At 40.2% G+C, this 15554-nt stretch overlaps 1 protein-coding gene across 2 annotated transcripts in view; it reads left to right on the forward strand.

Moving 5' to 3' along the window:
- The first annotated feature begins 538 nt into the window (after positions 1 to 538).
- The window catches only part of GXYLT1 (glucoside xylosyltransferase 1), a 51759-nt gene continuing 36743 nt past the window's right edge, over positions 539 to 15554 (forward strand). Inside the window, exons 1-2 of one of the 2 annotated variants that reach the window (XM_019960782.2) lie at positions 539 to 828; positions 9253 to 9345. In XM_019960782.2, the coding sequence (XP_019816341.1) occupies positions 608 to 828; positions 9253 to 9345 (314 nt within the window). In that variant the 5' untranslated portion in view covers positions 539 to 607. The remainder of the gene's footprint in view (positions 829 to 9252; positions 9346 to 15554) is intronic. The other variant, XM_019960783.2, reaches the window with a different exon arrangement.

Consider the following 15554-nt stretch of genomic DNA (forward strand, 5'->3'; position numbering starts at 1 on the left):
TCGCTGCTGGATGAGGTTGGAGCGGAAAAGCGGCTTAATCAAGTGCCTTCTCAATACAAGCCGTTTTTTGTGCGTTAAGCAATTTAATCTTTACAACCATCCTATGATGAGGATATCATCTCCATTTTAGAAACGAAGAAACCCGCTCAGAGAATTTAGGTCGCTCAGCGTCCCAAACTACTGTGTGGCAGAACCATAATTTGAAATTGGGTCAGTTGCCTCCAACGCCCCGCTCATTTCGCTACACTTCTGCAGCGCAGTTGGGAGTTGCAGGGCTTGGGAGTCGCTCGCCCGGCAGTCCCCAGTTCCCAGAGCTCCAGGACACCCCAGCCTACCAGGCGCGCCCCGCCCTCGCGCTCAGTGCGCCGGCGCGTCGGGCCGCCAGCCCTCCGGGAGGGGCCCGCGGCGGAGGCGGGGTCAGGGCGCCGGGGCGGGGTGTCGGCGCGCTGGTGAAGGTGGTGGGCAGGGAGCGGAGTGGGGCGGGTGCGAGGCCGTGGCGGAGGAGGAACTTGTTGCGCTCGCGGCTGCGCGGTGCCGCTCCCTCGGTTCCAGTTCGCCCGGGCGGGCGCGGCGACGGCGGCGGCGGCAGCAGCGCTGGGCCAGCGCGATGCGGCGCTACCTGCGCGTCGTGGTGCTGTGCCTGGCCTGCGGCTTCTGCTCGCTTCTCTATGCCTTCAGCCAGCTCGCCGTGTCCCTGGAGGAAGGAGCGGGCGGCGTTGGCGGGAAGCCGCAGGCCGCAGCGGCTTCCTGGCTTGGGGGCGATGGACGCGGAGCCGGGAGAGGGGTGGGCAGCGCGGGCCCTGCGGCGCATCACGGCCGGTCGGACAGGTACGGGCGGTTCCCTCTTGGGGGGCCGGGGGTGCTGCGGCACGGGGCTCGGTACTCGGCCTGGCCCGGGCTGCCCGCGAGTCCGCCTAGCGCCTCTCGCCGCCGGGCCCGCGTCTCCCGCTCCTTTGCAGCCGACTCTGACCTTCTTTGCTCGTTTCCCTCCTTCCCTTCACCCCAGGGGTGAGCTCCGTGCTGCTCTAGCCCGAGAGCACACCACGCGTTTTGCGTTTGTCTTCTGACCTGTTCCTTAGGCACAATTCAGAGCAGTTAGAAATTAATTTTCAACTCTTACTTGACAGTTGGCGTCTTCCTTTTCTTTCTTTCTTAGGATTTGTCGAAAATAAGGGGGTCTTACAAAACCTTCTTGCTGTCTGACTAGTGGTAATTCCCTCTTGTTTCCATGGCGTTCCAGTTGAGATATTTAAACAGCCGCCTGGCGCCCTGGTTCAGCTTTCCGCCTCCCTCGTAAATGAGGCGTCTAAATTTCCTGTTAACGCTTAAAATTTTCATTATTAGCCGATCAGTTAAATCTGGAGAGAGCATTTTCTGCTGATTGTGAATTTTTCTTTAGGAAACAATCGGTCTATTGTGAAACTTAGAGCAAGTTAAGAAAAATAAGGGATACTTAACATACGTCTTTTGTGAGTTGGGATAGAGGTGTCTTTCTTTAAAAATGGGAATTTAAAAAGCACAGTGACTTAAGTGGATTAACACAAATCACTGTCAGAGTTGGAATCAGTATGAGATTTAAATGGAAAAAAGAATGCAACGCATTACGAATGCTTAAAATCTGAGCGCTCCCACTTCCTTGAAAAAGAGGCTCCTCCATTTGTGGGCAACTCTCTTGCTCCGAGTACTCTTTTAGTAAGAGGCAAAGGCTGCTTTGATCGGATAAAATATCGGATTGGTAGGAGGAGGGAGCGCAGGTCAGCTGTAGACTGTTGAAGGTTCTTCTCAAAGTTGATGGCCATTCCTAAAATGCAAAGGAACATTTGGGCAGAGGAGCAGCACGGAAAAGCCGGACTGTCGTGTTTTTTCACCCTCTGACTTGATTACAAGGGCTCTGTTCATAAAAGCAGAACTACTTTCCAGAGCCAGGTTTGTCACTGCCTTTATCTGTCCTGGGAGAGGACAGATAGATCTGGAGGAGCTCATGAAAAGCTGATCGAAGTCTGTGTTGTTCCTGTGAAGCATTTAAAGTTAAGGGAAGGAAACTGTTTTTGTATTGGGTAGAATTGAAGAAACATTTTTGTCAAAATGAAATTGAACTATGATACTAGCATTTCAATTTGATAGAGTAACATGCATTTTTAGTGCCTTGTCTGAGATACTTAAATATTTGGTGACAAATTTTTATAAACTGTATTTGCTTGGCTAGCTAATTTTAACAGAATTACGTTATTTGAAATTCAGAAAATAAGCGCCTCAGTTTTAAAAGATATTTTATAGAGCCGTTACTGAAATCTGAAGTTTGATGTGTCAGAACCAACTAAAAGCTTTGTATTATAAGTCCTCTGAGCAGCATAACTCCTCATTTTAAATGAGGCATATATTTGAGTTAAAACTGAAGGTGTATCATTCTTTGCTAAAATGTTGTGAAATAACATTTCACCGTGTGTGCATGCATAAGAAGGTTGAGAAGAGGAACAACGTGGAAAAGCTGGATTGCTTGGATCGCATGATTTGATTACGGTCAAGAGAATTCCTAAAAGATACCAGGCTCTTTTCATTTTAGATATTATCATTTATAACATCTTTTTAGACTTCTCACAGAGTTCAGTTTTTTTGGCTATCATGGGATATGGAGTAGGCATTAACCTGCTTCCAGTGTATAAATTGTTTAGCCAAGATGCAGGGAGCATCAGTAGTGGACCAGAATTAGGAACTGTGTATCTTCTGCTTGTTCTGCCAGTACTCCTGTAAAGCTGCTGTGAAAAGACGCTAGTCTAGATAGTGTTTAATCAGTGAAAAATGGGGCTATGAGGCAAGCAACGTCTGTTTTTTCCTTGGTAGGACTTATCAATTACATTCTTACTTTTTTTTGAAGCAGTCTTAGCTCAAAGATTAAAACTACTATTTCTCTCTCTCATTTAACACAAGGGATTACAGTTGTATCTAATAGGTTCCACTGGTCAAATCTTAATAGAAAATATTCATTGCACAGTATTCCATGATAACAAAATACTTGTAAACGTCCTTTCACATTCTCAAAGTAAAAAGTCGAAAATGATGGAAACAGTTTTTCAATGAAATTTATTATTAATTAGTCATTTTGTTTGAATCCATTGTTTTGGTATTTAGAAAATGGGTAGATCTTAGTGTCAGACAAACCTGTGCTGTCTTTCTGGCTCTGATTGCTATGAAACGTTGACCACCTTTCTGCTTTACTTTTCTCACCTGTAAAATATAGTTTATATTTACTTTAATAGCTCAAGTCGGTAAAGAATCCGCCTGCAATGCAGGAGACCTGAGTTCGATTCCTGGGTCAGGACGATACCCTGGAGAAGGAAATGGCAACCCACTCCAGTATTCTTGCCTGGAGAATCCCGTGGACAGAGGAGCCTGGCAGGCTACAGTCTATGGGGTTTCAAGAGTCGGACTTGACTGAATGACTAAGCACACAGCACACACACAATCAGAATTCTTAGTTGTCAGTCATCAGAACCCATTAAAACTGACTTAATATAGTATTATATATAGACTATAGACTATGTAATAATAGACTATATATATATATATATGAGTCTCTCTCTATATATATATATAGTATTACATATAGACTTATATGGGTTGTTAGAAGGAACAGGAGAAATGCTTGCTCAGCCATAGGAACCTCAAGGGCTGAGGACTCTTTCTCTTCTGCTGTATACAGGCTTTGTTCATGCATCTTTCCACTTCTTACAGTGTTTCATCTCTAATCTCAAGTAAAAATTCTAGAAAAAGACTCTCTTTGGACTTGCTTTGCATCACATGCCCATCGTGGGCCAGCTGTTGTTGACTGGAATGGGGACCTCTGATTTCGTGGGCTATATCCCTTGCACATCTCTACTGCAGACAGAATCACATGACCGGTGTAGGAGAGGAGTGCTGCCTCAGTGGAGGGAAGTGAGAGACTCTGAAGCTGCTAACTATGGACAGACTGTGTTACAGGTATTCGATCTACAGCACTTAATATTACCAGGTGTCAGTAATTCTCCAGAAGGAATTAAACCATTTTGTAACTACATTCTCAGGATGAGTAATTTCTCACCTTTCACTGATGAATCCTGGTAGTGGCGAACCAAGAAACTACTAAGCACTTCAAGTGATGCCTTTTCTGGACTGTCCTACCCTTAGTGTGAATGACTGTTACCTTGAGAGGTAGGCACCTTACTTTCCTTTGCAGATCTGGTCAGGCCATCAAGTTATGGTTTCTGCTGGGTCCCAGGAACACCAGTAGGATATACTGAAAATGTAGGGTGCCAAGAGTCAGGGCTTTGGAAACAGGCTTCAGCTTTGCCCCTTATTGACTCTGTTAACCTTGAACACATTTCCTCATCAGTTACAAAGAGGTAAGAGTATCTATGATAACTGGGTTTTTTGGTGGGAACCGAAATAAAATAGCATGTGTAGATTACTTGGTGGTGCCTAGCACAGTAAAATTAGAGCTAATTCAGTGATGGTTTTGATCATTTAAATTTTAAGTGATTTTTTTTTTTTTCTTGATTTCTGACCTTTGAGGAAAATTGAGGCCCCAGTCCAGACCTACTAAACCAGAGTGCCAGGCAGTGGGGCCTGGGAATATATATTTTAGATATGTGCTCCAGGTTATTGTTATAAAACCAAAGATTGATTAAACCATTGATTTAACTGGGAATCATTTGACCACTATTTTTGCACTGTTGTTTTCTGGGGGAGAATTTTCTTCCCTCTTCCTTGTGCTTATTTTTGAAGAGGAGAGGAGTTAAACAGTGAACAGTGAAGAAGGCTGAATTATTTACTAAAGCCACTTTAATCTCTGCTTTGTTAATGCAGCGACATCTTATATAAAAACCAGTAACTTTGCACCTTGTATTTCATTTCATTGAAGATTACATTTCATGTATTTGTAAAGTGCTTAGCACAAACTTAACTAGTAATTAGTTATTCTGTGATTTTGAAAAGCGAAAATGATTAGGCAAGTGAAAAAATGTGTACTTTTGATTTAGAAATCCTATTTTAAAACCTTAAGATTATTATCTATGTGTCATATCTGTTGGAAATACTTCCCCCAAACATGTTGACTTAAATTTGTTTTTGGAGTGTATACTACGTGAAGTTCAAAATTTTACTGTATTCAGATTGGCAGGTTTTCCTTTTCTTTTTACTGTTGTTGTGTAGAAAAACTTTCTATCAGTGGGATTCCCCCCCCCGCCGCCCCTTTTTCTTTACATTTAAATCTTTAATTCAGTTTTTTTTTTTTTGGATAGAGGATAGGTTGTACAGTGTGATGCTAACCTATTTTTTGAAATAACTGTTCATTGCCATTTATATGTAGACAATTCTTTCTCACTTCCTGACTATTCCTGAAACTAGATATTTAAGAAGAAGAAAACTGATTAGAGCTAGAAACTAATCTAACTTGTCTGAAGACAATTTTTAGGTAAAAATGAGCTGTGCAGGTACTGATCTTTAAATAGTAGTGGTCAGAACCATGGGAATGGTCTCCTTACGTGGCTGTGAGCATCTTCGTTTCTCTCGCAGTCACAGTGAAGGTATCCGTTCATGCCTTAAGGTGCATCATTGGTGAGGCACCTCATTGAGACATTGTTATGCTGGATATGCCTAGACATATCCCCGACTCTCCTCAGTATGTATGGTTTTCACTAAAGCCTCATGGTTATCATGGATGTTTTGAAATGAAAAATACCTTTTCCAGTTGAATTTAAAAGTATAAGTGACCTTCCACTATTGGATTTAAGTAAATTTGAAGTTTGAAAACTGTTATCGTGGAGAGAGTTATTACTGTTTAATGCTCTGTTTATCTCCAGAGGGTGATGCCTCAGTTTTTAAAACATTTTTCAAGTACTGAAATTTGTGACCTGTTTGTTTTTTTAAACTTTTGAAGTAAATGTAAATTTACAGGAAACTTTGTGGACATCCCATTTAATCTTCACTCAGTTTTTCCCCAGTAGTGACATCTTACGTGAGCTTGGTATAATACCTCTATATCTGGAATATATGTGTATGAACGTAGTGGAGTACTGGAACCCTAGACGTTGACATTGTACAACCCATACACCATCTTCAGACATCACCAGTTTTACATGCACGTGTGTGTGTGTAGTTGTATGATGTTTTATCAATAGGTAAAGTTCATGTCACCACCCCCACAGTCAGGATACAGACTGTTTTATCATGAGAGTCCCGTGCTATCCCTTGATCAGTTTGCGTCTAGACAAGCCACCTAGTTAGAAACATTAAGCCTATGAAGTAGGAGGATGAGCCTTAGTAAAGTTTTATTTCTGTCTGATCCACGGTGGAAAAACTTTGCATTTATGAACTTTACTGATTCTGGATATCATTACTTACTGAAGACATACCTATTTGGCTCAGCTACAGTTTTATTCCATTAAATATATTGAAGTTATCTTTTTGAATTTTGTGTATCTAATGTTCCATTTTTCAGTAGTCTTAAGGAATAAAAGCAAAAGGAACTAATAACTAGAACTTGGATAAGTACCTTTACTTTTCCAACATTTTTAAGATTTTTTTTTTTCTGGCCTGAAAGTGCAAGTACTATCATCGCTAGTTTAGTTGCTTTTCCTAATTTATTGTTTGTAGTGAGGGTTACTGGTATGTAATGAGTTCTCAGTATGAGTTTCTACTTTTTCCGTCTTTAAAACCAAGTTTTCATAAGTGAGAGAATGTAAGCTTGGGAGATAGAAAACTTAAGTAAATTATGTCTCCTCTTGCCAGCAGCACCTCAGTGTTTTATGTGTGTGTGTGTGTGTTTTTTTTAAATAAGGAAAATGTATAATCACTAATGGATATGTTTTATATTTTCATTAAAGAAAGAAACAAAACATTCTTCCTATAAACTGTGTTTTCTGACATTGAGTTATTTATGGTCAAGAAACTTAGGTAAAACTTGACATTTTTTTCCCCTGTAGTTTTATCTGCATTAATCAGTTTACAGTGGTTACACGATCCAGCAATTCCTCTTGTAGGGATACGTACTCACACTCAAGAGAACTGCAAACATATGTTCACTTTAAAATTGTACATGAATCTTCATAAAAGCATTATTTATAATAGCCAAAACTATCAATGACCCAAATATTCACTAATTCAAGAATGGATAAGAAAATGTGGTATATACATTTATTTATAAAAGGGAATATTATTTGGCCATTAAAAGGAATGAAATGTGCTGATAAGTGCTACAGTGGGTGAACCTTGAAAATAAGCTAAGCGAAAAAAAAGTCAGATTCAAAAGGCCACATACTAATGATTCCATTTATCTATGGAGACAGAAAATAAATGTGTGATTCCTTAGGGCTAAGGGATTGAATAATGCAAGTTAAGGCAGAAAATGGTGTTAATACATAATTTCAGATAATCATTTTTACAGAAAAATTTACTTAGTCATTTTCTTGAGACTTCATTTTCATTTTCTACTGTTGGAAGATTTGACAGGAGACGGAATAACTAGCTTCCTTCCTTAAATAAAGGTGTTGATTATAAATAAATTGTGGGCTTGAAAGAAAGGTTTGATAATCTGTATCTGAAAGATAGGGATACCTATTTGAACAGTTCGTTGTGAGGCTGAAATGGATGTGAAAGCTCTTGAGTCTGGAAAAAAAACTTCGTAGTTGCCACTTCCACTGAGCCTAAGGAAATGCAAAAGTTAAAAAGTAGGTGACCACACCTGGAAGGGGACAAACATAAATTTCCTTATCAAGTTGTACATTTTACTGGTCTGTACATGTTTTCTTTTTCTTATTTATTAACCATTTAAATTAAGATATGTTAACGTTTTATGCTGTGCTTGAGAATGCCGTCCCTTTCAAGAAAAACCACATTACAATGTCAGTTTTTCCCATTGATTTAAAATTCTGATCTAGTTCCTTGTGCAGTAGTATACAGAATTACTTAGGCAGGGTTTTAAAAACTACTAGTTTTTTAAAAAAAAAAAACTACTAGTGCCTGGCCCCAGAGAAGGCACTGGCACTCTACTCCAGTGCTCTTGCCTGGAAAATCCCATGGGCGGAGGAGCCTGGTGGGCTGCATGCAGTCCATGGGGTCGCTAAGAGTCGGACACGACTGAGCGACTTCGCTTTCACTTTCCACTTTCATGCATTGGAGAAGGAAATGGCAACCCACTCCGGTGTTCTTGCCTGGAGAATCCCAGGGACAGAGGAGCCTAGTGGGCTGCGGTCTATGGGGTCGCACAGAGTCGGACATGACTGACGCGACTTAGCAGCAGCAGCAGTGCCTGGCCCTGTTTTCACAGTTTCTGATTTAACAGGTCTGGTGTAGGGGTCTCTGGTGACTTCACTGTGTGTCCTGGATCTGAAACTCCCCTGTCTTAACCTGTTGGCATTTGTGAGAGGTGGACTCAGAGATCTTGCAAATATGACATTTCATAGACCTTTCACTGTAAGAACAGTCAATTGAATTCATGATGATGGGACATGGTTTAGTGACTCTGGCTTCAGACTTGCTTACTTTAGTAAACTTGGGCTTCCACTGTCCTGAATTACCAGCTAGACTATTGTTTTGAGAAGAAATAACAATGAAAATACATACATTTTGTATTGTTAAGTAGCTGCTGTTGTGTGTGGTTTCTTTTTTTTTTTAGCTCCAACCTGCAGTCTAAGAAGAAATTTGATCCTCCCGTTTAGCTTGTGAAATACAGTGAAGCTGAGATAAATGTAGAAAAGTGAAACAGAACTGTGAATATCAGCATGATTTCTTATTTCCCACTTAAAACATCATATGTGTAACTTGGATTCAAGATTAATTTAAAAGCGTTTAAAGATCTTTTTCCTTTCGACCAGCATTTGTGGCTTAAATTTTGCCCCAGGATAAGCAGATGTTTTGTTTGGCTGAAATAGATTTTTTTTTTTCTAGGGGGGATGTGTGCAGTTCATGAAGGAAAATTTTAGAAGTATTCCAGTATTTTCTGTGTCATCTGAGAAGGAGATCTTACTATATTAGAGAATTCATGACTAAAAAACTTTTCCAGTCTGTAGTATTTTCTGCCTAAAAGTTTCACAGTTCTGTTTAAAATAGTGGTACCCTAAGGGAGAAATCAATTTCCAGAAATCCTCATTACCATAGCAGGTTGGATTTGCAGTTTTGTTGCTGTAAAATAGAACAGTACGTTTTTATGTTATTGAGTAAATTTCTTGTTAGTTTTAAGCCTGAATACTCACATAGGTTTCTGTCTCACTCTGTTAGGTGTAAAGAGTTCTCTCTGTGTTACTGGAATCCCTATTGGATGCTGCCCTCTGATGTTTGTGGAATGAACTGCTTTTGGGAAGCGGCCTTTAGGTAGGCACTTAATATTTAATTGGTAGATCAGTGTAGGTAAGATCAGATAGTAGATAATACATTTTTAACTGTAACAGGTCAGAAAAAGGTTTCTTTTCTTGTCTTCTAACATTATCATAAAAGTAAGTAATTCATTTTCTGATTAGGTTTTCTTTTTTTTCCCACTTTGAAGTAGTTACGACTAATTTTTAAATCCATACTTTGTGTGAAATGCTCTAAAATTTTTTAGATGTTATTAAGATAAACCATTGTTCATAGAACAATTTATGGTCTAATTTTAGGTAATAGGTGATAAAATGATAAACAGATATTGAATATAGACTTCCACTGACATTTGCAGGCATATGGCATTTATCTAATTTAAAGCTGGTGTGCTAAAAAAACATTTGTAGGTAGATGGAGACAACTGGGGCAGGGTTAAGTTGGTCATTAGCAGAGGGATTGAATATTTGGGAATGGGAGGGAAAAGACAAATGTATAATGAAGAAGCAAATGATGTGACAATGTTTATTGACCCTTTTTAAAAAAGTTTTTGAAGAGTGTGGCTTTGTTAACTTATCAGGATAATGAAGGCACAGGGTTGGCTGACTCTGGTACCTCCTGCTTCTAACCCTCAGTGAGGGAAACAAGTGTTGGTAGAAATGGAATATCAGACTCTGAGATAGCGGCAGGGGAATGCCCTCCCCAAGAGTAACCTTTTTTTGTGATTCATTTGAATTTTAATTCTACTCATTCCATTTGCCGGGCACAGTGCTAGATGGTAAGAATCAGACTGAGTCTGGTTAACACGGCCCTGTCCTTCTGGAGCTTACATTCTGATGGAAGCTTCAGATCTGAGATTATAGTAGAGGGTGACAAGTTATAGCCAAGATGATGGGAGAAGCAGGTGATCATCAGATGGAATTATCTTAAGGCATCAAGGAAGGCTTTTTGGAGGGGTTGACTACATGAACAGGAAATTAGCCAGGCTTAAGGACAGGAGGTGACATATTCCAGGTGGGAAGAACTGCATTCTTAATCAATACTAGTAGTGTATATTTTTAAATTCTTATAGTCCAGATATATTATGCAGCCCACAAACAACTGGGAAGAAATCGTTGAAATCAGATATTTTAATCTGGTTGCTATGGAAAAGATTGGATGAATGAAATTCTAATACGAGTCAGTCAAGCCAGATTATGTAAACTTTTAAATAAAACTAAGTTTTTAAGATAATCTTACCATTCAGCTTGTTCATAATTTTGGAGAGTAGGAGCTCCATATTTTTCCTTCTTTAAAGAGTTGGCTAATGAATAGAGTATTGACAAGCTTCACTTGTTATCTCTGGTCTTGTGACATAAATCTATTCACTCTGGAAGCTGGGTAAGCTTGAAAGCCCCTGTATTCTCCGATTTATACAACCCAGACCCTTTTGTAAGTTCTGGAATGAGTAATAATCTTTCTACTCCTTTACTGCAGGAGCAGCCTAGAGAAGCTGACCTAATCTGAATCCTGGAGCTCTGCTCAATATTCCTTTTGTTTGAGCCTCTCCAACTCATTATTTTCCCAACACTCCCATGTATTCCCTGGAAGGAATTCCGTGTGGATGGATACATGATATTGCAAACCTTGTGCTTTTTACCATCCTAAATTGGAGATTTTAAAAGTTACACATCCAAAGTGTAATTCTGAAACCGTTTTAGATGTATGTATGCATATTACTGTATGTGTACATATATGTATATGTACATATTACTGTAACATACTGTTAACATGTATCATATCATTATGTAAAATCTCTTAAACTTAGTGTATGATCAGGCCACCCAAGATGGCTTGTTCTCTTGCTCTCTGTACATTCCCTCTCCACCGGTGCCTACTTCACATTCACCCTACTCATATGACTGACCTTCCTGCGTAATTGCCCCTAAACGGACTAGTGAGTGTTCTAACACTTAAATCAGAACATCTCTATGATAGCTTATCAAAGGGATGGTAAGAGGCCTACCCCTCTGCTGGTTTCCCTGGTAACCAGTGAGCCAACCTGAGGTCAGTTCTCGATAACTGGTAATCTTTCCTTCCCCAGAAGCTCAATAACTGGTCATCTTTCCTTCCCCAGAAGCAGACACTGCTGCCCTGTCCTCTGCACACGGTGGGGTGTTGCTGCAGGGCCTTGCCTCCTACGTGTAAACTCCCCTTGTCCATTAAGCCACTGGTGTCCCTGTCGCGTGACTCCAGCCTCCCCCTCCTGTCTTGGAACTGAGCAAGTACAGGCTTGCAGGCCTGCATGCTGCAGTCCAGCACACGCAGTTTCTTGCTGTAAACTTGGGAATCCCGTATTTACTTGGCCTGTTCACACTGGCAGACAAGCCAAAGTGCTGTACAGCTGCTGTGTCATTCTCATGCTCCATTTCAGTATTTAATTAACACCGCATTTTGGCCTGACTCGAGAGCTTCTCCACTCACCTAGGAAAGCATCTTGGAAATTCCCTCTGCCAACATTAGGACTCCCGTCTTGTCTGGCAGCAGTGGGCCCTCAGCTAGCACCGTTTTCTCCTCCTCAGACTTGTCTCAGAGTTCCCAGTTTGAATTTGTATATTTTGATCTTCTCTGGAGGGTTAATTCCTCCCAATTGATTTATTATGCTATGATCATAAAGTAACATCAGTTCAGTGGCTCCGTCCTGTCTGACTTTTTGGGATCCCATGGACTGCCAGAAGTAACATAAAAAAGCCCAAATCGCCACGTGTTTTGTCCATTTCCTGCATGTGCTTTTGGTAATTTGTATCTGCATCTGAGTGTTTGCTGGCTGACTGTGCCCCAGTGCTCACACCTCGTCTCCCTCCTCTGTCCTTGAAACAAGTGCGAAGTCCCTACAGCACCTGCTTCCAGCCCTTTCCCTTCAAGCCTCCTTCCTTTATTTTTTCTCTTCACCAGCAAGCATTTATAAGAGTATCTTCTGGCTTTACTTCCTTAAAAAACAAAAGCCACCTTCACACCTCAACTGTGAGCAGCACCCGCTTCTGACCCGAGGTCACCTCTGATGTCGGAATTGTTCCGAGGCCTAATCTGCTTCCTTGTTACCTCTTCCTCTGTCTTCCTTTCAGTGCTGTTTCCATCTCTGGCTCTTGAGACCAGTGTCCCAGGGTTTGTTTCTCTCTGCCTCTGGACTCCTTAGGACTCTGCTCTTTCCCTGCTCCCTGGATGGTCACGGGATCACCTGTTTAATTGGTCTCTTCAGTCCAGAGCTCTTTCCTGAGCTCCCGAGCCGTGTTTGCAGCTGCGCTGGGGTGATTTTTACCTGCCGATTCGTTTTGGCTCATCACGCCTCCCCTCGTCTGGGTTTTGTATCTTCACGCGCGGTGGACTTTGCGTGTGTCAGTCCACAGTGACTATTCCTGCTCGTCTCCTTTCTTGCCCGGGCTCTTGCCGGCCCCCTCCTTTCTCTGCCTGAACTCCCATGCCATCATTTCTCATCCAGCCACTGTGATCTCACTTCCTGCCCACCTCTTCTTCCTTCTCTGTATCCTGTCACGTACCGTACCTGCTGCATCTCCTGTGGTTGTGAATTGTTACCCATTTCAAGAAGTGCTGGCTTTGTAGACAGACACCAAGTGTTGCTCATTATTTAAGCCCCATTATTTAGCCAGGTGCTTGGCAACCAGTAAATGACTAGTAGTAATTTCCCCCAGCACTTCCAGATTTAAGGTTAGATGTTTGTGTAGTAAGCCCTCTTAGCAACCTCAGTTGTTTTCTAGTTAAGCAGTTACCATGCTTTTTGTTTAAATCTTTAAAAAATCTGTTCTTCACAACAGGCTGTAAATTGTATGAGGTTCGGATCGTGGCTTTCTGGCTTATCCCGTGTCTAGCATGTGAAAGGAGTTCAAATATTACAAAGAATGGATAATCCCTTGTGTTCTAAAAATTATAAGCCTGCACCAGCATTGTGTTGTCACCATAACTTTAGCATTCATTATTGGGAATTATAATTTTGCCACCTAGTAGAGTAAAATGATGTTTTTTATTGATTTATATTCATTGATTATTTCTTGATATATTTCTGTATGTGTTTATCTTTTAAAAGTTTTGTTTGCATTGTCTGTATTGATATTTACCTGTTTGGTTTTTAATGATTACTTTATGAACTCTAAGAAGAATATATTTGACATTGATTACAAATGTTTACCTAATCTGTTTAATTTAAAAATTTTAGCTATCTTTTCATTATATAATCTCTTAATTTTAATATTATTAAATGACTTGAGCTTTTAAAATAATCTTTCTCTTTGGGATGGGAATTGATTTTCAGTTCATAGTGTCTGTGTATTTATTACCTGAACTGTTATCTTGAATGGTTCCATACTAGTTTTTAGAGGTATATTTTTACAGACTATGTTAAATTGTATTTTAACAGTTAATACTTCATATTGAATTTTTAGATTTTTAATGCTTTACATAAAATCTTGCAGTTTTTTTTGCAAAGAATTGCATTTTGTCCCAAAAGTGATTTATGCGTGCTGCATGTTAAGTTGCTTCAGTTGTGTTTGACTCTTGTGACCCCGTGGACTGTAGCCTGCCAGGCTCTACTGTCCATGGGATTCTCTAGGCAAGAATACTGGAGTGGGTTGCCATGCCCTTTTCCAAAAGTGATTTATATACAACCTTTAAAGTAGTTTTACCTAGTATGATAATTCACTACAATTCTTTTTCTCTATAGTAAGAGGAAAAACTTTTTTTTTTAAAGGTTACACATTAAGGAAATTATCATTAGTGTTTCTGAGTAGAGTTTTCCAATTTTGTTCAACTGCAAATTTTAAAAATTAGTTCATAGTAGCTATTATTTTAGTTTGAGGAGAATGTTACCAGAAATGTAATTACTTACCTTGAGTTTATGTACTTCGTTATAATGCTAATTCCTAGTCTAAATCTTATTGTACGTTGTTTTCTTTTATAGAGAAAACACTAGTTTAATTATAGGTTAGAAGAACACACGGGAAGCTTTCAGTGTGGCCTAATTTTTTAAAAAGAGAGGGAAAGTTATTATTCCTTTATAACAGGAATGTTACTTAAAATAAGTCTGTTCTTAAGGCTTATTTACAGTATTTATATTAGAATTTTCATCTAAAACATTGTGTTAACTTTTTTCCCTAGATTTCTCCTCTCAACTTTCTACCTTGATAAGTTTTCACATCTACAGAGGCTATAAGAACAACAGAGTGGACACACTTACCCGTACTGGATATTCACCTGTTACTAACATTTTGCCACTTTGTGGCTGAATCATTTGAGCAACAGCCATTATGACACATGGGCTTCTCAGGTTGCTCAGCAGTAAAGAATCCACCAGCAATGTGGAAGAAGCGGGTTCGATCCCTGGGTCAGGAAGATCCCCTGGAGAAGGAACTGGCAACCCATTCTAGTCTTCTTGCTTAGAAGATCTCATGGACAGAGGAGCCTGGCAGGCTACAGTCCTTGGAGTCACAAAAATCAGGCACAACTGAGAGATTAAATCGCCACCATCATGACACATATTTTTGTATTTGCCTAAGAACATGTATTGCCTAAGAACACGGGTATTCTCCAATTTCACCATAACAAAATTGGCACTTCAGTTTATTTAACACTGACAATATGTGTATGTTAGTTGCTCAATCGTGTCCAACTGTTTGCGACCCCATGGGCTGTAGCCTGCCAGGCTCCTCTGTCCATGAAATTCTCCAGGCAAGAATACTGGAGTGGGTGGCCATTTCCTGCTTCAAACACTGATAATATTATATTTGTATACTACATATACATTTATATATATTCATATCTCCTTATTTACCTATTAATGAATTTTATATCTTTTCTTTCCCATTCAGAACCCAGTCAAGGAAAATACATTACATTCAGTTATTTAAATCTATTTAGTCCCCCTTTTCTCTAGGACAGTTTGCAGACTTTTTTTTGAAGGGGGGGCAGGGCAGGGACATGATATTTTTGTTTTGTAGAATGTTCCTTTGTTTGAACTTGCCTGTCCGCTTGGGATCAGATTCAGGATCTTTGGCAGGAATTCTGCACAGGAGATCCGGTGCCCTTTGGGCGTGCTGTTGGGAGGCACCTGGTGGTAGATGGTTAACATAATTGGTTGTTTGATCAGGTGGTTATGGTGGTGGTATCACATTTCTACACTGTTTCAGTATCATTATCCCCTTTGTAATGTGTGGGGATAAAACCTTGATACTGTGTGG

The sequence above is a fragment of the Bos indicus genome, chromosome 5, assembly GCF_029378745.1.
Source record: "Bos indicus isolate NIAB-ARS_2022 breed Sahiwal x Tharparkar chromosome 5, NIAB-ARS_B.indTharparkar_mat_pri_1.0, whole genome shotgun sequence".
NCBI lineage: Eukaryota > Metazoa > Chordata > Mammalia > Artiodactyla > Bovidae > Bos > Bos indicus.